The 22,619-nt window shown below is 33.9% G+C and overlaps 4 protein-coding genes across 7 annotated transcripts; 2 read left to right on the plus strand and 2 right to left on the minus strand.

The window, feature by feature from the left end:
- Positions 1 to 3,322: 3,322 nt before the first annotated feature.
- Positions 3,323 to 4,894, minus strand: LOC110669715 (probable NAD(P)H dehydrogenase subunit CRR3, chloroplastic). 2 transcript variants are annotated; one of them, XM_058136933.1, is made up of 3 exons: positions 4,580 to 4,894; positions 4,269 to 4,414; positions 3,323 to 3,687 (listed from the first exon to the last, which is right to left on the minus strand). In XM_058136933.1, the coding sequence occupies exons 1-3, from the start codon at positions 4,828 to 4,830 to the stop codon at positions 3,626 to 3,628; spliced, it is 459 nt and encodes a 152-aa protein (XP_057992916.1). In that variant the 5' UTR covers positions 4,831 to 4,894; the 3' UTR covers positions 3,323 to 3,625. The 2 variants fall into 2 exon arrangements, with proteins under 2 accessions (XP_057992916.1, XP_021687168.1); XM_021831476.2 differs by having other exon boundaries at positions 3,323 to 3,750; positions 4,580 to 4,887.
- A 721-nt stretch (positions 4,895 to 5,615) lies between these two features.
- Positions 5,616 to 6,871, plus strand: LOC110669742 (NAD(P)H-quinone oxidoreductase subunit L, chloroplastic). Of its 2 annotated transcripts, none has more exons than XM_021831506.2 (5): positions 5,616 to 5,850; positions 5,943 to 6,032; positions 6,133 to 6,231; positions 6,327 to 6,421; positions 6,611 to 6,871. In XM_021831506.2, exons 1-5 carry the CDS (start codon positions 5,722 to 5,724, stop codon positions 6,756 to 6,758), a joined length of 561 nt encoding a protein of 186 aa, XP_021687198.2. In that variant the 5' UTR covers positions 5,616 to 5,721; the 3' UTR covers positions 6,759 to 6,871. The 2 variants fall into 2 exon arrangements, with proteins under 2 accessions (XP_021687198.2, XP_021687197.2); XM_021831505.2 differs by having other exon boundaries at positions 5,621 to 5,850; positions 6,124 to 6,231.
- A 711-nt stretch (positions 6,872 to 7,582) lies between these two features.
- LOC110669741 (uncharacterized) lies at positions 7,583 to 12,695 on the minus strand. 2 transcript variants are annotated; one of them, XM_021831502.2, is made up of 10 exons: positions 12,124 to 12,695; positions 11,891 to 12,028; positions 10,943 to 11,131; positions 9,446 to 9,583; positions 9,197 to 9,315; positions 8,975 to 9,131; positions 8,754 to 8,883; positions 8,572 to 8,651; positions 8,297 to 8,431; positions 7,583 to 8,114 (listed from the first exon to the last, which is right to left on the minus strand). In XM_021831502.2, the coding sequence occupies exons 1-10, from the start codon at positions 12,604 to 12,606 to the stop codon at positions 7,872 to 7,874; spliced, it is 1,812 nt and encodes a 603-aa protein (XP_021687194.2). In that variant the 5' UTR covers positions 12,607 to 12,695; the 3' UTR covers positions 7,583 to 7,871. The 2 variants fall into 2 exon arrangements, with proteins under 2 accessions (XP_021687194.2, XP_021687196.2); XM_021831504.2 differs by having other exon boundaries at positions 7,746 to 8,114; positions 8,975 to 9,107; positions 12,124 to 12,694.
- A 2,198-nt stretch (positions 12,696 to 14,893) lies between these two features.
- On the plus strand, positions 14,894 to 18,221 carry LOC110669756 (protein BCCIP homolog). Its single transcript, XM_021831527.2, has 9 exons — positions 14,894 to 15,031; positions 15,192 to 15,368; positions 15,450 to 15,523; positions 15,635 to 15,859; positions 16,607 to 16,816; positions 16,929 to 16,994; positions 17,107 to 17,196; positions 17,298 to 17,354; positions 17,810 to 18,221. The coding sequence occupies exons 2-9, from the start codon at positions 15,209 to 15,211 to the stop codon at positions 17,906 to 17,908; spliced, it is 981 nt and encodes a 326-aa protein (XP_021687219.2). The 5' UTR covers positions 14,894 to 15,031; positions 15,192 to 15,208; the 3' UTR covers positions 17,909 to 18,221.
- The last annotated feature ends 4,398 nt before the right edge of the window (positions 18,222 to 22,619 follow it).

Here is a 22,619-nt window from a genome sequence, read left to right on the forward strand (position 1 = left end):
TTTCCGAAAATATAAAACTTTGATATTTTAAAAATTAATTTAAAGATCACGTGGCAAAATTAAAAATATATTTGGACTCTATAAATTTTTTTGAGTTTTTTAGAATTTTTTCAAAATTTTTGGGCCTCGTTTTCGGTCCCAAGGTAGAGTAAAAATTCAAAATTTTGCATATTGAATCGGACCGGCCTTTCTTTTCTTCTTCTCCCTTCCGCCGCGAGCCCGACATCTCTCCTCTCTCTCCCGTTTTTTCTCTCCTCTCACCTCCCCTTGTCGCGCCGCCACCACCCCAGCCCTCCCCACTTGCCGGCGCGCCACGCCAGTGCCTCCCCACGGCCGGCCGACGCTTCAGGCGGCCGGAAAACGAGCGTGAAATCCTCCCCTGCACAAGCGTGATGCTCCACCTTCCCGGCCAAAGTCCGGTCGATCTGGCCACCGATCGGACCGGGTCTTGTGTCAAACTTCATCTACACCTTGAGAGCTTTCTATAGACACCAAGAACACCAAAATCCATCGAGTGGTTTGCCCAATTTTTGTCATGAAAGTTTTAGGCCATTTCAATTTTTAGGTTAGATTTCTCGCAAACCGTGAACCCCACGAGAAAACCGAGAGTACCAGAGTACTCCACTCGTCGAGAGCTTCGTGGCACTATAAATTTCAAAATTTTCCGACATCGTTTTTCGGTGGGTCCCACAAAACTTTGTAGTGTTTTTTTGAGCACTAAATGAGCTTAGAAAATTCAGTAAAAATTATGTACTAACCCCCGTGTTGTGGGCTTCGTGTAGGTACATTCAATTCGCGGAAATTCGACGGTTGTCTGGGTCTGTGAATTTCTAGCCAGACAGACAGGCTATCAAAAAAGTCTTGGAATTGGATCGAGATTTTGGCTACCCCACCGTTGTTAGATGTTCCGAGCGCTTATCCGGAGTCGGAATCGGCATAGATAAACCCGAACCTTACTTTTTCTTAATTTTCTAGTGCTTGAATTGAATTAAAAATTCATAAAATATTCGTGATAGCTCAGAAAATTTTAATTCCTTTTGCATTAGCTTAGTAATGATGCTAAGGACCGCGGGGCAAAATTTTAGAATTTTTAGAACTCATTTGGGTAGTTTTTGCAAAAGGATCAATTATAAGGACTAAACTGTAATTTTACATATTGTAACTGATGACTGTTTAGATGGGCCCATGAGGGGCTGTGTGATGTGATTGAGTTGTGGGTGTATGGTTTATAGATATAGAAGTGCGTTTTAAACCCTTTTGTAGGTTGGGTAGGTCCTAGGTATAGGGGAGACTCTGCCGGATTTTCGACACAACTTAGGACATCTTTGGTCTTTTTCTTAGTTTGTATTGAGTCAAATGTACTAAATAATTGTAATAAAATTGTTAGGTGAGCCGGGATAGCCTTCCTCCTCCGCCCAGCCGCCACAGTGACTTCGGTTGAGTCTGTGAGTAAAATATTAATTTTAATTGTAATTTCGATATTATTATATGTTCAAGCATGCCCATGTATCACTTATATGTATATATCTATGTAGTTAAACTCTAGGAACGTTTTATATTGCATTCACAACTGTTAAAGTACCATGGATGTTGTTTGTGGTAATTTTGAGCAGTGTGCGTGTGTTGGCATTTGTGTGGTATAGTGTTGGATATGGACAGGACGGGTAGACACGACTTAAGATCTTTGCTGGGACCCGACCCTTCGGGGTAGACACGGCTTAAGGTTGGATTAAGAGGGCTGTATAGGGGATCAGCTCCCATATATATATATTATTTGACACTCTCGGGTGTGTGTGCTCCAAATTGCCTTTTTGATGTGATTTGTATGAAATTTTTGACGATGTTGCATTTCACTCTACAGTTGCATTTCACTCTACAGGTGCATTAACTTTAGATAGCTATAGAGATTATGGTTAAAATTGATATTTTACTCTCTGAGTCGAACGCTCACTCCTGTTCATTTATTTTTCCAGGCTACAGGAGGATTATTGTTGTGGTTAACCTGCTTTTCTTCTTCGCAGGTCGTCTAATAATGTTTGTATAATTCTATTAACTCCTAGAATTTCCATATTTATTAGAAATATTTATTTGATTGGGTCTATAATATAATTGTCATGTTAGACCTATAAACTTATTAAATGCATGTATGGTTGGATTGGATGAGTGAGCCGAGCTCCCATTTGTTTTTATGACATTTGATTATGTGGAGGGTGAGCTGAGCTCTCTAGTTTATTATATATTGTGTTTACAGGTCGGGCGAGTCAAAAACTCCCCGTTAAATGGCCCATGTTATAGCTGGACTTTTTCTGGCTGAATTCCTGAAATTGGGCCCAAATAGGCCTTAGAGTTAGGTTGAGGAATTGTTAAGCTTACTACGGGCTTTGAAGGCTTTAGGCTGACCCAGGTCCTAGTGCCAGTCCGGCCTATAGGTTGAGTCGTGACAAAAATCATCTCATTGAAATTAGATATAATTTCTATTAATCAATGCATAATATTAAAGTTAAGCTCAAAAATTAAATTTTAATCCTTAAATTACCCTCATCTCCTTCCCCTCCTACTCTCCCACATTTCCCTCTCTTTTCCCAACCCTTTGTTGCATGAGTCTTCCCCCTCTGCCTCTCTCCATTTGGACCATCCCCAACCCTTTGTGGACATACAGCAAAACAAATTATTACCCATGAGATGATGGCTTTTCACCAATTAATATTTTAAGATCTGCACATAAAAGCAACCAACCATAATTCAAAGAAAGATTACAAGGAGAGGGAGAAAAATAAAAGCAAATTATAGACATCATTTCCTTTTCTTCGGTTATAGCTTTTAACATGAAGAAAGTAAACTTTTAATCCAAAAGCAAATGATTGTTGAAGAAAACGACTCCACCAACACATAGAGAGTCACATAAGGAGAATTACATGTACTGCTCTAAACCAGTAATCACATTACTGTTTTATGACATGCTCATACAAATTAGCAGAATGAATCAATACCCCTCTTTTTAATAATTAGTTTCCAATTTATGTGTTCTTATACATTATTTTACAAGTCAAATGTGGTAAGTCATAAGTTAAATATGCTGAAAAGTTGTCATAAAATAAGGAGGGTTTTTCCAAAGTCAAACAGCAAAGAACAAGGTAGGCAAACAATAAAATATGAGTGCCAACCACCTAATAATGACCAAAGATTTGCATTACATTCATAGCTTGAAATAGTATATAGTTTCCAATGGTTTAAAAAAAAATGAATGGTTTGGAACTAGGAGGGCTTAGTCTTTAATATTGTAGCAGCAGCAAGATGAGGATGAGAAGGAGACATCAGGAAGTAGCATAAACAGGAAAAGGTTATTTGCAGCATAGATATGTAAGGTATAATGCAAATATACAATTAACTTGTAGAATATTACATGCTTAGCTCAATTATCTAAACTTACAATGTTATTCTGTTACAGAATTTTGGTGATTGATGCACCCACTTTCCTGGGAATCTTTGTGCTCTGCTGTTTTTTGCATTTCAAATTGATTACACTGAGAGGATGATTCTTGTAAGGTAAATGGGCTGTTATTTGCATCAACAGGGAGGAAGCAACTATAATCTGATTATAGATTTCAACAGATATTTAACATTTTCACATGAGAAGATCTTCAAGTAGGGGTGTGCTGAAGGGTAGCTTCACAACTCCTGAAGTCACTAGAAACATGAAAATGTAAATTGGCAGAACCCACTGAAAGAAAAACATCAAAATTTTTTTACCTGTAAAAGGACAGCAAAAACCAACATTAGACCAATCTAATAGCTAGAGTTGCAACATGAAAAAGGCAATCAAACACTACATGAAGTTACACATCAGAAATACAACATTGAACTTGCCGATAATGTCATCCTAAATCTTCTAATTAGAGTCCAATTTTGATTCAATAACGATCTAGAAGTAGAAGAAGAGCTTTGGCTTTCATACCAATTACCAATCCTGTAATAAATTCAGCAAGAGACTGAGGATCAAAATAACCTTGTTTCTGAGCATACTGTCATTATGATTTGAAATTGCACAAAATTGGATATTTTACATCTAATTTTGCTGGCTTTTTCTAGCAAAAAGGAACGGTAAAATAGAAAGAGTTGATTTTGCAAAATTAGAATGACGTCTATTCTTTAAGATGGAAGACTCTTTCATCAATGGAAGCTAAGCTTTTTGGAGAACCCAGTGAAATGGACAGTAAAAAGATTCAATTTGTGCGCAAATAATAGAGGCAAAGAAACAAGAGGAGCACCAGAAGAACGAAATTGTCCCTCCGTTTTATCGACAATCCACTCTCCTGTCTCTCGCAGCTTCTTCTCCAACGGTCCCTCCAATGCACCACCAGAATTCGGCGACAGACCCTTAAAAATAGAGTCCCTATCCCACTGGTCCGAGCCCCTAATATCATTAAAGGGAAAATTAGGAGAACCCAGACAATGATCAAAAGCATAATCGCATAATATTATACAAAATCTTTGAAAGCATCCATGGAGTGAATCCCAATACAGACACTACTGGGTTTGCAACTTGGAAGAAAATGAAGCGAGAGAGAGAAAAACAAACGTGGGTTCAGAATCGCGATAGCTGCCGGCGCCAACCGCACGTTCAATCTGGATAAGGGAAAGCTGCTGTTGAAGTTTGGATTGGCGGCGTTTCGTTCTGATTTTTGATTTAGTAGTAGGAATTGGAGGGTTGTTTTTGTTATTATGAGGACGTGCGGTGTTGGACTGTGGAGGTGGAGAGTCGTCAATATTGCTGGAAAGAGAAGCAAAAACCAGTGCTCCGCTTATGCAGTGGCTGGATAAGCAAGCCATGGCGAACTAGAACAGTGAAAATATCTCTCAAGAGATATATCTCAATATATATGCGGTAGTTATTGACGACATGTCGTATTATGACCAATCGGTGTGTTCTTGCTATCTAACGAATCTAACCAGAATATTTTTTTTATTTTAAATATAAAAAATAATTTTAAAAAATTAATTAAATTAAATTCTCATAAAATTTTAATTTCAAAATATAAAGAGACCATATGAGCGAAGCTATCATAGAATGCAATGGTCACTTCCATTATAAATATAAATTCCACAAAATGAAAATCAGCAATTGACACAGCAATAAAAGTCAGAGATATGCCTTCAGTTATAATAAACAAGTAATCTTATAAGTAAATACCAATATGTTATGTCTACAAATCAAAGTAATTAACCCATTAATTAGAAATTCATTCCCTACCAAAATTGGCTAAAACACCGAAAATTTGATCATTCAATTCAAACGGGGGAGGAGCTTGAAAGAGGGTTTTTGGGGTTTTTCCTTTTTCTGAAATTTGTTTTCCATAGGATATTTCTGAATTTCCAAGAGAGATTGTGGTCTTTTTGAGAATAATATATCAACAAAGCCACTAGTGAACAAGTGGGCCTAAAGATATATGTGGAATAATTAATAGAAATTCTATGGACAAATCCCCTCGACCAAAATTTGTAATTGAAAAGTGAGAAAGAAAAAGAATTTTTTTTTTTTGTAAATGTCATCTGGTGATGAGAGATGGTCCAATGATCTATCACCATCTTACTAGAAGAAAGAAGATTATAATACATTTTGTGGCCTTGAATGCACTAAGAAATTTGGAGTTTCTCTTCCCCTTCCCTTGCGTGCCCATGAAAGATTAAACTGAGATAAGGAAACAAATATAGGGCTTTAACATGAGCTGCTCTTTCAGCTTGCAAATCCCCAAGGCTTTGCCTTGTCCCTCTCCTCAGCCTTACTGCAGAAAACCCCCTCTCTACATTATAGTTAAATACAAACCAATCCGCGCAGACAAGCTTGATAGGGTAACATTTTTTTTTTCTCTTTTTCTTTGTTTGAAATTATAAAATTCCATAGTAATTTTGATCAATTGCACAACTCTTCATGTTTACACCAGAAAGTTACGAGCATCAGTAGAAAGCCTGAAGACAACAATGATGTGAAGAAGTTCAGCTTGGCAGTTCAACTTGGTGCACTTTTGGCCACTGTAAGATATGGAAATTGATTTGTCCTTAATCACCTCGTTTTCTTTGTCTTGGCCATGAATCCCAGTTCTTGAGATTGAATAACTCAATCAGGTTGAGCAGCCAGCATTTGCAGTGACTGGGGTGAATAATGAGGAGGATTTGAAATGGGTTTTGATACAATTGGCAATTGTTGCCTTTTGGTATTTCCTCATTATGCCAGTGAGTGAATTCCATCAAAATTCCTCTGCTTTCTTTTGTATAATCGCCTTATGTTGATCCTGAAACTAATGCGAGTATATTATGGTAATTGGCAGCCAATAATCATGAACTGGCTTAGGGTAAGATGGTACAGGAGAAAGCTCTTTGAGATGTACTTACAGTTCATGTTTGTCTTCATTTTCTTTCCAGGGTAAGTTTGCCCCCCTTTTCAAGATTAGCTAATCACCCGAAGAAACCACATTAGATTAAATTCAATTGCGTAAAGATTCTTGATTCGCACCCAATAAATAAGAGGAAAAATTTAAAAAAAAAAAAAGGAAAAATGTTGTGCTTCTTGCAATGTTTGGCAAACAATTGAATTATTTTCCACCTTGTGCAGGATACTACTTTGGGCACCATTTCTGAACTTCAGGAAATTTCCAAGGGATCCATCCTTGAAGTATCCATGGTCTACACCTGAAAACCCATCACAAGTCAAAAATGCGTTTAGCAAGTACCCTTATGCTACACCCGAAGATTATGACTGAAAATTGCTTACAATTCTTTCACAACTTAGGGCCCTTGGAAAGCTCCCTTGTATCGAATAACTTAATGGGATCTCTTCTGAGAATCTTTTTTATACAATTATTTGAACTCCGAATTGTTGCAAACCACATAATTTCTCTTCTTTCTTTGCCTTCTGTAGTGATCTCTCAGATAATGAGAGAATCAGAAATTTGTGTCCGTACATCTTTTATTGCCATCAATTCTCTCGACAAAATTGCATTGATAGGAGTAAAACCATTTTCTTTTTAACAAGAGAGGAGCAACCTAATGAGAGAAAACTGAAGATAATGGAAGACTAGCCAAACAAATTGTACCGAGAGGAAAAACATGTATTGAGAGGCGTAACTATTAGCTTCCCTATAAAAATAAAAAAATCTGATCAGACCGATTGGCTTTAATCATGTCCTTGATTAGAGCAATGAGATGGTCATTGCAGCTAAGAGCAACATCATTCCCCTCGACAGCGTGACAAACAACAAGGCTATTCACCTACGCCAGCACCCTCCCGTAACCAAGCTCCCAAGCTAACAAAAACCTCTACAAAAGGAATTTGATTAACGAGAAACCTAATGCCCTACGCAGTAGCGTTCAACACCATCGCATTCCCAACTGGACATTTTTGTATCTTGCACTCAAGGTTTGCTTGCTAGGCCGATAGCTTACTGTTCTAATTTTATAGCCATATTTTCAAGCCCACAGTAAAATGGGCCTTCTTTTTCCAGACGCATTATCAGTATGGAAACAAACAGATAGCGGCTACTTGTCTATTTAAATAGATGCCTAGTCTTTGATACCCACAAAAAGCTCAAATCAAACTATTTTTTGACATTCTTGCTAAAATAACAACACCCCCATCAGATGGTTTTCCTCATCTTTATTTTTTCCAGGGCACTGCATATTTTTTTTCAAGAATATAACAGCCTATGTTCCTCATACTGTATGTGAATCACCAAATGAGACTATAAATATCATGCTGAAAATTTTTCCTTTTTCTCTTAATCAGAATCAGAAGTACAAAATTGAAGAAAACTAGTATCCTAAAAACAACTTGATGCTTTGCACCAATGGTCGTCGATATCAGTATGACATCCCACTCAGGAAGAGAATCGAGAGAATTGGGAGTTGACAACTACAACCAGTTTCTCCCAATCCAAGAACTCCATATTTGGCGAAAGGAAGACAGCACCAACAGCCAGTGCAATGACAGCAAAGGCCATACTTTTTGTGCAACAATGGCTACGGGATAACTTTCCCAATATCAACTTGCAGTACTTGTCAGCATCCCTGAAGAATGCTTGGTGAGCAGAATCTTCTCCCTTTGCCAAAGCTTTCTCATTCTATAGGCAAAAATAAACTGAGAATTAGAAAATTTATTACACCTACATTAATGTAACTGAACTTTACAGACAACCATTCTGTTATAGCTCGCAACTGTGATGGTGAGTCAACTGCCTTTACATAGGAACTTAATTACGGTCATCAAATAATATGAAAGTTGCTAAAAAGAACAAGTGATTACCTTCTGCCTAAAATTTTTCAGAGTTTCCCTCAGAGGGTCAAGAGGAGCCAGTTTCACAGAGACCTCTTTCCACTCCTCAGAAAGTTTTTTAAGAATGGCAATGCTAGCTTCTGGATTCTCCTCGTAAACCTTATCCTGTTGCTCCAGTTTAGAACAAAAGTCAATAAATTCACATAATGAAGACATAAAAATAAATAAATAAACAGAAAAATTAAAATTAAAATAACCATCTTCTGTGAACAAAAAACTCATAATAAGAAAAAGAAATAGCTCACCCAATGCTTGTAGCATTCAGCATTCTGGGTCAAACACCAGATACAAATGCCAGCTGCTTCCTTGGATAACTCGGGATTGCCTGTTCAAAACAGTTTAAAACACCCTCAGTTTTAAGAAAAACTATCATTTTCCATATGTAGCTCGAGGAGAAGAACACAACTGAATCAATTAAGTTCCGTACTTTCTCCAGCTGCTTTAATAGCGAAACTTAGTATCTGCAATGATACTTGTTTCATTGCTTTGCTTCCAGTGGAGCCAGCCAAAGCCACCTCTCTTAAGATAGGATATACTGCCTCAAACCTCTCAGTAGCCTGCACAAATCACCACATACAATAGAAAGTAAGATCAATGAATCTACAGTATATCTGAGTACAGGTAATGTAAATCCAAAACATTGACCACCTTTACTCTAGCTGATGATGCAGGGAATGTTACTCGCAATAGTATCTCATATGCAAAAGGTGGCACCAAGCGCTCCCCCTTTCGAACAGCACCACTCACTAAAATTGTACAAGCCTTTGGGGAAGACAAAATTCTGCAAACAAAATACTCAATTCTCCTACAGAAAAACTGAAAAGTAAGAAAAGAAAGGAAAAGGTAAGTAAAACTACAAAGCTTGCATACTTTTCTACTAGCTGCAAAATTATATCCCTGGACTGTGGATTAGAACTTTTGCCGCTCACTATAGGCAAGAGGTTATGTGCCCATGAGTACAACCCTACAGCCAAATCTCCTTGAGAGACCTACAAACAGAATTTTCGCAACTAAAATATTAATAAAAAACTTCGTTTTAAAAAAAGAAAAAAGAAAAAGGAAAGTGGATACAAGCGTTTATCTTGCAAGGTGCTAACTTCTATATTGTCATTCGTTTACCTGGGCTATCATCCATGCAACAACAGGAAGTTTGTCTTGTCCTTGATACTTTGAACTTTCCCTCAACATTGGCAATACATTAACTAAAGCATCAGGCTTTCTTCGCAACACCATTGCTAGAACCACAAAGATAGCAACCTGTCATTTTACTAAAGCGTCAACAACAGACTAAGTAAATAGTCTTATTTTCATTGATCTTTATCCACATGAAAGAAACACGTGTTTAACATTAAAAATACATAATTTATTTAGAAAAATTCTGTAGTACGGTTATGAGAACGAAAATAGTAGAATTAGAAAACATAAGCTGAAATAAAGAGACAGCAAAACAAGTATCTAGTGGAGAAGCAAATCCAATTGCTAATTTAGAAAGATGATACTACCTCTGTCCACTTTTACATGATGTTTAAGGATTTTGCATGGTGAGTAAGAAAGCAATTAACTTACCTAAATTATAACAAAATTCTCCATAATTTAACTAAATTACCCTTTATCTCACATGATTAAAAGGGAGAGAGAGGGAGATGATGAGATAAGTTATAGAAAATTGTAGAAATAATTATTGTACTTAGTAGAGATAAGGGTAAAATTGGAAAACATTAATTAATGCACCTTAATCTTCTCAAAGTGACAGAAAATTTTGGACAAAATAACTTTTAAAAAGTGAAAAATAAAAGTGGACGGAGGTAGTATTACAAATGAAGTCTTATCGATCAATCCTGAATCCAGTCATAAGCTTTCATTTCCAGGAAACACTAGACACAGATCATAATTTCTTAGACATGAACATAAATAAAATTGTCCCCCAAATTGATCAAGCTGTACATTTGTGTGTGCATGTAGTATCATCACAAAAGTATTGGTTCTGCCAAGCTATAACTCAAAAGTTCGATTTCAATTTTTCATATGGTTAAAAATAATTGCAACCACCCAAGGAATAATGTTTAGTAGATATCTCAATAACAGATGGAATTTGTAAATGGGAATATCTGAGACAAGCAAGTAGCATGTGCTCTAATTGCCACCCTTTAACTAATTTATTGAAGCAGTGCAACTAAGTTCATCTTAGCAAAACAAACTGAAAACTTATTTTGTCAAGGATCACCTTAATCTTCATAGTGTCAAAGTGCAAAATCTAGTTTTCCATAATGTTAAATTCATTTTCATTTAAGAGGATGTTCTCCTAAAATCCAATTGACCACAAACACCAACGTTCTTGAAGACAGAGGAATACCAACACGGACTGTTTAAAGCAATAACTAAAAGCAGTCTGAGAAGTGAAGTCAAATGACTAATAAATATTCAAAACCCAATTAATCAAGACATTCGGCAAGCACAACACATGCACACACTAAAAAGAAAGAAAGAAAGAAAGAAATCATGTTACTCTGAATTAAGCTTTCATGATACTAAATTGGATTTTTTCTTTTTTCTTAATGAGATAAAAAAAAAAAAAAAAAAAAAAAAAAAAGAACCATTATTCTCTCAACATAGTACCTGGGATTTTGACGATACATGTTGCACACCCTTTTTAGCAGACTTTGATCCAACTTGCTGGCTTGCCAAATCTGCAAGGATGCTATCCAAAGACCACAACACAAAGGAACCAAGTGCCTCAATGGAGCGCTGGTTAATAAAGTCTACTGATGTTTTATAAACAGCATCAGAAATGTGAGAGAGAGGAATCTGTTGAAGAATAAACTAGCGATTAGTTCATTAGAAATTGCAAAAGAAAAAGGTAAAAAGTTCAACAAGTCCACATGCCAAGTGAAACTTTTAGAATCTCTATTGACAACCAATCACATATAGCATGATATCAAAAGAATGGAATTAACATTGACAGTAACATGCAATCAAATCTCAGAATTGTAGCTTATCATATAAACCAACAGGATGCTTAAGCAAAGAAAAGGTAATAAAATTCTCAATTAGTGGCTATTAAAGATCATCATCTCACCAATCAATTTAATATTAGCACACACTGAAATCAAATACATAATTAAACCATCAGGGACCCAAAATTCATTAGAGATTGGGAAATTCTTAAGCCATGCATAACAGCTGAACAGGATACACATCCAAGATGAAATTCATCAGAAGCTCCCACAGCAGATATGCGTGAAACTAGAAACCCAAATAATACAAGAACCGTAGATACAAAAAAATTAAATGCCAGCAGGATCAAAAGAAAAGAAATCCAAATCCATTATTACTGGAAGCACAAGCACAGATTTGATGAGAAAAAGTTCAACCTCACTGCTACAAGTTAGAATAAGGATAATGCAGATAGACGATAAAAGCTTCAAACTTTCACTGCAATCAAATAAAAAATTTCAAATTTCTTGTAGTAATCCATCGCAATCTCACAGAATTCTTATCTCGTTGTTGGAGTCTTAAAAGGAAATATACATGCAGTCAAAAAAAAAAAAAAAATCTGTAACTTACATCGGTCATTTTCGCCACCGTATTCTCCCTGAGAAACTTCACCCATGGAAACTGAGCTGAACTCACGGAAGAAAACGCTCTTCCAAAATAATCCGCAAACCTCATTAGCTGTATCTCCTGCTGACCCTCATACGATGCCTAAACAAATCACAATCCATCAAAAGATCAATTTGTCAATTTTCACTCCTCCCAAATTCACCACATCACACGTAAAATTAAATCATATTACTGACCGATATATCAGCAAGAAAAGCAGCGAGATCAGCCGAGTCAATCTTCGCGGCAGCTTCTGCCACAGTCACCTTCGGTTTCTTTGGCTTCTTCTGCTTCACCTTCTTCTCTTCCATCTTCTCATTTCCTTTGGTAACTGCAGCATCGTCACTATCATCCTCATCTTCGTCCTCATCGTCAGATCGGTGCTTTGATCTCACCGGAGCCTCAACAGCGGCAATTGCAGCTCTCTGAGACTCGATGATTCGGCGGCGGCGCTCTTCAGATTGCTGCTCCAAGGAGCGGAAGACGTTAGACTTTTCGTTGGGGATGGCGGTTCCATTGACTTTACCAGCATTCGCAGCGGAGGCAGAGTCCGCTGGCTTCTGCTTCCGGTTGCGCTTGGTGTAGGTGACCTTTTGCCAGCCGTGATCTGTGTTATTGGCGGCGTGAGTGTTGTTGATTTGGTGATCTTCGTTGATCCAGTTGGATTCAAAAGACTCCATTTTTGTTCTGATTTCCGGAATTCGGAATTTTGGATTTACTCACTCTCGATAGACAGAAATGGGAGAAGGAATCAGAAAGTAACTTTCGGCCTTGAGAAGAGATTTTAAGAAGTTCGCTTGGCTCAATTTTGACCTCAAATTGAGTGCGGAATTACGGGATTACCATAAGTTTGTTGGCATGAGTATGACGTGGGATGACAAAAATCAATGGAGCTTCAAATTTCTTTTTAACTTACCCTTATTATTATATATAAATTATTTAAAATTTTTGAACATAACATATTTTAAATTTCATTTTAACTTTTTTAATTATAAATTTAATTATTACTATTAAATAATGTTACCTTAATAATATCCATTGATTTAGTAGTAGCTGATCAATTGAAATTTTTAAATTAATATTTTTTTATTTAGTAATTTTAATTTTTTTATTAAATCAAAAATCAAATTAATTTAATCAATTTTCAAATATTCAAAATAAATGAAATGAAAAAATATTAATTCAAAATTTTAATTCGACTAATTATTTTAATTTAAATTAATATATATTATTATTACTTTATTTGAATTAAATAAAAATTAAAAATAAACAAAAATTAAATTATTACTGCACAAAACATTGGTGAATGACTTTTAAAATAAAGGTGCATTCCCTCGTGCTACAATTTTCCTTTTTTTTAATTTCTTTTAGAAAAAAATATATAATTTTATTTAATTATAAAATTTGCGAGTTTTATTTTATCACTTGTTTCATAACACTTTTAAAAATATAGAATATTAAATTGAAAATTACATTGGCAATCCCTATTTTCATAACTACACATGTCAAGGCCATGATCATTTTAATTAATAAAAATTATTTAGACTAATTTACCCCTCTCATAATCAATATTTGTATCTTAATTATGCCTTATTAAGTTAATATCCCTTTTTTGTAGCATGTAACTTTTATGTTATTTTTTCATAAGTAATTAACTCTTAATTTTTATTGTTATGGTTATGAGGTTCATGATAATGACAATCAATCGAAAGTTCCAACGGTATAAAGACAATAAAATTCTGTTGTGATACTTAATTCAATTTAAGTTTTACAACATAGTTTTCAAAGTGGAGACAATCTTTTTAATAGTATTATAATATTATCTTGATTAAGATATAAATAATGATTAAAAATGGAGTATATTAGGGTATGAGAATGATGTTAGTCTACTAAATTATTATTCTCAATATTAACAATTACTCTCACTTTTTTAACTCATTAAATTAATGGATTTAGAGATTTCATTATTTTACCTTTTATTATCTTATCTTATTTTGCTTTATAAAACTTTCTCTCACTTCACCTAAATATACTGTTTATTAATTCAATCCAAAACCTTTGCAGTCGTGATTGGGAAGTCTAGATTAAGCATGTTTTCCGAGAAGCCAATAGGTATGCCGACAATTTGGCCGGGTTGGTTGTGGGGTGTGAGCTTGGGGTTCATAATTTGCAGAATCCTCGGCCTGACTTGTTGGACTGGCTGTCTGATGCATGATGAGAGGGGAGTCGTTTATGCCCGTTTAGTGTAGCTTGTTTGTTATGTTTTGTTTATCTCTTCTTCCTACCAAAAAATATATGAGGGGACATTTCAATGTTAAAGTTTGTTCTTGTATGCTCATTCATTTATTTCATTTTTATTCGTTTATGATAAATTTATTAAATATTTTAAATGTTGTATATCACATTGGATTACATTTTTTTTTTATTTTTAATAATTTAATATTGTTTAAATGAAATAAGAGTTTGTTGATAAAAATAAAGTTAATAAATTTACTTACAAAAATGATAACATTACTTACAAATTGAATCATTTACAATTGATTCTTCCAGGAGTTTGAATTCTAGACTTTACAATTTCAAAAAATAATTTCAGTATTACTTAAAATAAAGGTTGAAATGATCAATCTTTTATATAATGTGTATTTATTTAGAAAAAAAAATTATTTTAAATTTTATTCGTTAGTTATGATAGAATTCACACATCAAAATCAATGAATATGACAAAATCATTGTAAATAAAATAATGTATGCCAAAATTTTTCATGCTGTAATTTTTTAATGTTAATTTTAAACTTAAACAATAATAATAATAATAATAATAATAATAATAATAATAATAATAATAATAATAATAAACTCTGGCTGCCTTTCAACCGCGGTCCAGCGGTTAACTGGATTTCATTGGGCTGGTCCATTGGAAATGTGTAAGCCATACATAAATGGGCTCGTCTTTCATCTGACCTGAGAGCCCAGTGGAGATGCTGTGGCGGAGAACCTCGGATAAACCCTAATGCAATTTAATTCCAAGCACCTTCTCCTTTAATTCATCTTCGTTCATCCATTCTTGTTGTCTATGTGATCCTCAACTTCTCGCGTTTAATCTCGGTATGTAATTATTGTTTCATCTGTTTCTTTATATCATCGATTGTTTATTTTTGTTTCTGCCACTGGGATTTGAACAGAACTGAGGATTTTGTGAATTCTATATGTTATTTTTCATGCTATATTGTTGTTTATTGATGGAATTTGAATGCAAATTTTTTAGCGGTATTGATTATCTAAATGGTGCCACGGAGAACGACAAGGCACAGTCGATCCACGATGGTTCGGCCAGTGACCTTCTCCTCCTTTGCTCGAACAGTTGCTAATCTTGCCACAGCTTACATAAGCAAGCGTCAAAAGCCTGACTTGAAGCTACAAAGACCTTCTCCTAGTTCACCAGGTATTATTATCTGAGTGTAGTCTTCTTGATCAATATGAGATTTGCTATCTGTTTCATATAGTTTGATGTTGTTGTGTCTAGGAGATGGATTTGTTGAGCAATCCTTGGAAGAGAAGAGTGAACGGTCTGAGTCTTCTGAGGAAGAAGAGCTCGAAGTAAGCAATTTATTTTGGTGGAAGGCGTGGAAATAGTAGCTCATTTTCTAGCTAGTCTCTTTGTGTCACTGCAGTCTGTATTTTATGGGATTTGATGTTTATGTTTTGAAGGGAGTTATCCAAGCAGATTTTGTCTTCTTTGATCCTAAACCTGATGATTTTCATGGAGTGAAGATGTTGCTGCAAAATTACCTTGATGATAAGCTGTGGGATTTGAGTGGTTTTGTAGACTTGATATTGGGACAGACCACAGTGGGGACTGTTGTTAAAATAGAAGATGATGAAGATGATGGACTGTTTTCTGTTGTTTCAGTCCTTAACTTGGGGAGATATAAGGCAAGCCATTTATACTTTTAGCGTGCTTTTCTGTTCTTTCTTTCTTTTGGTAAGTTTTAAGTATTAATTTCGTTGTTCTCTCAAGTTCGGTATTGTTACAATGGCTAGTTTCTGCAATTATATTGTTACTTGTTGGGATGGAAGTACGAGGGGCAGTCTGTTACTCTAATCGTTCAACTTCTCTAATTTTCAGGGAATAGAATGCTACTTAATTTTCATCTGAATACAAGTTGTTCTAACCTAGGGTCTCATTGTCTGCCTCTCTAACTTAAGTAACAAAAAGGTTGTGCCACCCTGATTCTGCTTTTAACGTAATTTTGCTAAATATTTTAATCCCAGACTTTGTCTAGTAGTTGCTATGTGTTTGCTAACCAAATTCTTTTAGATGCATGGTCATGCCAGTTTCCTCACTAGCTGAATCAATATGTAACGTTTTCAGTGGATTAATCAATAAAGGAACTTTTTATGCGCACATTTTGTGTAGAGAATGATATATCTGTGAAAGATCCCCAAAGCTGAACCCCACTATGGCCAAAACTTGCCTACTACTTTGACTATCTTAACTTTGAACCTGTCTTGTAAGAGCATGTGGAGGATTTCCTTTCCTATCAAACATCTGCTGTGAATGATATGCCATGTTAGTTGTGATTTTAATTTACTGGTAACCAGTGGGTGTGCCGAGTAGTTCTTAAGACCTATTACATATCACTTGTGCTGGCTAATGAATTACGGGCTTGTTCCTACTAGGATCATAAATGTATCATGGAGATCAAGGAGTTTCTCTTCAAAGTTTGTCTTGACAGAAATGTAATAGATGATTTGAGATTACTTTGGGCAGAGCAAGCACATGATGTAGGTATCTTGGTCTCTCAGCGTGTCGCCAATCTTCCTGTCCAACTTTTGCCAACTCTTTATAATGCTCTTTTCGATGAAGTTTTATGGGCTACAGAAGATGAGGTTAGATGAGAATGTTGTGTGGAATGGGTGAGAATAACAAGTATATCTCTTTCTTAACCCTGCGGGATTCAAATTCATCTGCTTACTAAATTTTCATGTTTCATTGTTGAAGCCGACAGAGGAGCTCAGGAAGGCTTTCTGCTTCAAGTCATATTTGATTGTGAGTAAAATTTACAAGGTATTCCCATTCTAGAATCTGCTGCTGGTCATCATCCCTTTATGATTTATTTCTTTAGGATCTGTCATTGAAATTAATGATCTCTCTTCTCTATGTGGCTTTGAAACTACAGCACAAGAATGCAGACCACAAAAAAGGGAAAAGCAGTCACAATGAGGAATTGATAATATACATTAAGCCTGAAGATGAAATTTTTCACAAGGTAGAAATTCTTTGGTATCATCTGTATAATGCATTATGCTTACGATGCTGCTGCTGCTGCTTCTTTGGCAATTCACTGATTGTTTTCCAAATACTTTTCAGCTCTGCTTGTGGTCTTTCTATTTTCCTTTGCACTCAGAGCATGTAACAACTCATGAGGCAAGTAACATTGCTGTTATCCTAATGAGGCTGCATTGGTAATTTAGAAATTAATTTCAAACTGAATATCAGTGATCTGATGAATTTACTGTTGAAATCAAACGCTTTTCTACTTGTATTCATTTTTGTGTGTTTTAACTCTATAATTCTGGTAAAACACAACACTCGTGAACTCAGACTATATATATATATGTATATGAATGCTCTTGATATGCAAAATTTATTGAAATAATATAGTGAAATGCTGCTTACTTTAAGAGCATTCATGTCACTAAATACATACCTCTCACATTGTCTTAATCTTTCTTTACTTTTTAGATGCCAATGTGCTTTTATTTATGCTTTTAGAGTGACAAGAATTGATTACTGATTCATTATGGTTTGCTAGGTTCTTTGTGCCACCAATGGCTTCTGTAGTAGGATGTTAAGTTTTTGGATTTTGATTGCTTTTGCAGGTAAGAAACTACAGGTTAATGGGGTTAGTCATGGCTGTTGAGGCAGACAAAATTTCTAGTTTCCGTGGGGAGTTGCACTCTTTGATTGATGACTTCTGAAGTCCCATTAAAGATGCATCAACTTTCAAGTTGATAGCCTTTTAATTTTTCTTCTTCTGACATGTGTGCTAAAATTTTGTCAATTTGTCATGGTAAGTTGATCACAACTTTACTTATAGGTTATCTGGGTGCCAAGGTTGTGATTTCTTTCTCCACTGAGAGCAGTTAATCGGGTTTGGGGAGGAATTCCTTTTTGCATTTACAATCACCACTCAACTTAGACAGGTTTATGGAAACTGAAAAAAATTAACTTGTCACATATGTACTTAATTATTGGGATTCTTGTATGCTTTGAATTATTTTTCTTCCCCTTTAGTCCGTCCTTTTCATTTCCCTTTATCGCTTTCTTTGATATGATTAAGAAGTCAATGATTTCTAGCAAAAATCTTTATAAGCAAGTGATAATCCTGGAATTTAACATTTAATGGTCTAGTTGCTGCATATCTTCTGCCATTGTTCTTAGTCAAATGAAGAGATACCCTGGGGAAGAGTGTTGGAAATGGAATTTGAAATCCTGACCTTTCTGCAAAAGGCAGATGCTAGGCCACAGAAGGATTATTCCAATCTTTTGCTACTATTACCATTGGAGATAGGAGTGCGCCTTTCTGATTTAATTTGCTTCATTTTAGTTTGATTAAATCTACTAGTTATTGTTTATTTTGTTTTTTCAATCTTTTTGAAAACAGATTTCTTATTTTAATACGAAATCAAATCAAACTAGTCAAAATGGGTATGGTTCCTATTCAATTCAAGATAGTTTCGGTTAAATTTGGATTTACTAGTTAGCGTCCGTGTCTAGCCACCAGTGCCAAGGTAAAAGAGGGTGTGGTGTCTCTCTCAATTACTTAAGTGGCTGATAATTCTAGTCACTTCAGTCTTAAGGTTAAAAGATGTCGAGGTTTGAGCGCTTGTGTCTGTAGTCTTGTAAAGCTAAGACACTAAAATCTTTTTATAGACCAAATCATGTCTTAATCGAAACACTGCAAGCGTCCTGCATTTAAATATTATAAAAAAATTCAAAGGACTTGTAAAGTATCATATTTAAATATTAGAAAAATATTTGAAGGGTTTATAAAGGTAAAGGGTTAGTTATTTAATTGGTTAGTTATAATCATTTTGCAATGGTTGGCCTAATTCGAGTAAGCTCATCTCATACTTTATAGATTCTTGTCTCGACTCATTAATTTATCTCTGTCCATTGAATTTAAGTTTGTAATATTAGTATAAAAGTAAGTTTAGTTCTGTTTAATTCAAGCGTTAAGGTCTTGATGTTCCTGTTATATTAATTTAAGGTTTTAAGGAGAGTGTCAAGAGTCACATTTAAAAATTACAAAGAATTCAAATGATCAATAAGAGTACAGGGTTAACTATGTAATTGGCTAGTAAAACTCGTTTAGCAATGGTTGAATTTAATGTGATTAAGCTCATCTGACGCTTTAATAACTCTTTGTTTCAACCAACTCATTTATGGCTGCCCATTTAATTCAAGTTTGTAATACCTACAACTCTTATTTAACCTGCTTTTATCCAAGAAGGGTCCAAAAGTTTCGGGTCGTAAAGTGAATGCTTGCAGCTTCTAAAGTTAAGCCCACCATGGGATCAAACACCAGCACCTCTTTAAAAGTGAGGTTGTCCTCAAAATATTATCAAATCACTGAAGCTCGTAGCATGGTTATGTATGTTTGGGATTACGGTATGAATGTCTGTAGTTTACTAATGGTTTGGTTAAATTTAAACTCCTGACATTGATGCATCACTTTTATTTATTATTTTTTTTTTCCTATAGTGAAGAAAAGAGAAGAGGCCACAAATGATGCTGCAAATATGATTAAATTGCGAGAAAAGGGCTGATTTAGTCTCTCTAGATCTGTGTTTTATTTTTTTTATTTTTAACAGATTGTAATCTCTTGTTTTGGAATTGCAGAGGGGAATCATTGAAAACATAAAATTACCAGTTTTACTGCACGTGCACGCATGAATAAATATATTTGTGATTAGGAGATCTAATCAGAGAAATCCAGCTTAATTCTAAATGCTATAAAGAGTGATCCATTAGATTCAATAGCCTCTTCTTCCTTGCACCTTCAAAGAGATAAAATCCCATTTCTTTTAATCATTCAGTAGCTTTTAGGCATGTGAGATTGAAATAAAAGTATTCCCTTTAATGATAACTGTTATTTGACCATGAGAACAAGCAAAGCACAGCAGAGAGGGTCCAAACTCACATGCACATACATGTGGGTGATGTTTTTATACGAGAAGCATAATCTCGCAACCAAAACAGATCCTCTCAGCATTACTCTTGCCCCTTGGCTGAGGTCAAACAATCCTGCTTTAAGGGACATCAAGCACAGCAATCCTAATGGTACTGGGGCCTCCGCAAGCCTTTTATCTTGCCACAAGTAGAGGCTTTTTAACCAATTTTTATTAATGGTGTGGGTCAAAATGGTGTCTGAAACTACAAAGGACAGGCAAAATACAAGAGGGGACATGATCCACATGGTATGAATTTGGTACTTCACTGTGTAGTATCTCTAATCGGCCCCCCACCTGGCCCCTCATTGGATATTCACAGTCAAAAAAGTGCGACCGTATGTACCGCCCAAATTCCATGCCTTGAACCACGTGTCGTTGGCTTATGGTTACATCCATTGCATTTCAACTCCATCAAGACACAAATAGTCGAGGAAAATTAGCGTTTTTGCATTGAATTTTATCAAAAATTAACGGTTCAGTTTAATAATTGAATTTGATTTAGACAATGATAATAATAATTAATTCTCAATCTCAAATTAATAATTTTTAGGCCATCAGTTTTTATTTTGCCTATTAGACCTTCATTGAAGAAAAAATAATTGATTAATTACAATAATTTATTAATTTTCTTCACTTTTAAAGACATAAAGAATAAAAGATTTTAAATTTAAATTTCTTTATTAATTAATTGTAAAATTTATATAGTAATATCTTTGAATATTTAATTGATCAATTATTACTCATTTTATTATTATTATTATTATTATTATTATTATTTTAATAAAATAAGCAAGAGGGTAGAAGAAGAGTTCACTAATCTATGGTTAAAAGTCATTTTATCATTGAATTAAGATACTGTTTATTGAACTATAGTTTGGTTAATATTCAAAAGAAGAAGTGAATTAATTAATTTACAATAATTTAAAAAAAAATCAAAGCTCAAACCCACAACTTTCTTTTAATTTTTAGGGATTTTTTGATTTTGGAAAATGCCCATATTTATTGCTTTGAAAAAACAGAATGGGCATCTTAAAGTGCCTTTTGCTTAGTGTGGTCCAATCACATTGCTTTACCCTGGGAAATGGCTACCCACACAACCCCAAATATATATTCCAAAATAATTAAAATTCTATTCATTTTTGTTGGCATACGTTTTTATTATTATATTATTTTTATTATCCTATTCTCGTAAATTATTTATATAATTTCAAATTAATTAATTTTTTAGAAAAATTACCATTTTAAAAGTTTTTTTAATTAAAATTCTTAAATTATGGAGCTAATTAAAAAATTTTATAATTTAATAATCAAATTTTACAATCGATTCAGTAATCAATTTGTGAATTGATTATTAACGATAATCAATTTTAATAATTGATTTGTGAATTTATTACTAATTATATATTTAAGATTTTTTTCTTAATATTGATTTGTAATGATTTAGTCACTAATTATTTTTTAGTTACAAATAGTAATGGGATTGGTGTATCAATTGATAAATTTTTGATAAATAATTATTTTATTAAAAAATAAATTATAAATTAATTATAAAATTAATTATTATTTAGCCGGTTATAAAAATCGATTGTAAATTTATTTATTTTTTATAGTGAGTCTAAATAAAATATTTAATTACATATTAAATTTTTAAAAATATATAATTTTTATGTAGAAATTAATTAATTCATAAAAAAAATCAAGAGTATTATTTACTAGCAAGTCCTCATTATTAGATCCTAATAGATATTGGGAGGGAGATTACATAGTTGTTTTTTTTTTTTTTTTACAGTAGAGTGAAACACACAGCATATTTGAGTACTAGATTGTTACGTTTTTATATTCATAGAGTATCGTTTGAAATTTGAAGGAGTGTTCGAAAAAAGAAAAAAAATTTGAAGGCGTGTTTTGTAATTTGTCATATGTGGATGACTCATCTCATTAGCAGCTTTATTTTTACGCCACGTAGCTTTGCTTCTTTGTTCTATTGAATTTTAATAAAGTGGATCATTCAAAGATAATAATGTAACGAGAAATAACAATTTATTTTTACTGATAAAAAAGTATTTATTAAAATTTTAAGCAAGGTAACACGTTACTTATTATCAAGGTAATAAAAAAAATTATTATTTAATTTTTTTCTTTTTAATTAATTATTATTTCTTTCTTTTTAATTAATTTTTTTTATTTTCAATTTATTTTTTTTAATTGAACCTTCCAAATCTTAATTTAAATTAAATTAATCTAAAATATTTATTAAAATTCAAACATATCACAAATTATTACACTCTATTTTAGATTTTTTTTCATAAATTTTAATTTTTATTGAAATTAAGTAAATTAAGCATATGTTTTATTAAAATTACGTAAATTAAGCATATGTTTTATTAAAATTAAGTAAATTAAGCATATTTATTATTTAAAAAAAACAAAATACTCAATAAATTTTTGTTTAAAT

The sequence above is a fragment of the Hevea brasiliensis genome, chromosome 15 (genome assembly GCF_030052815.1).
Source record: "Hevea brasiliensis isolate MT/VB/25A 57/8 chromosome 15, ASM3005281v1, whole genome shotgun sequence".
Lineage (NCBI taxonomy): Eukaryota > Viridiplantae > Streptophyta > Magnoliopsida > Malpighiales > Euphorbiaceae > Hevea > Hevea brasiliensis.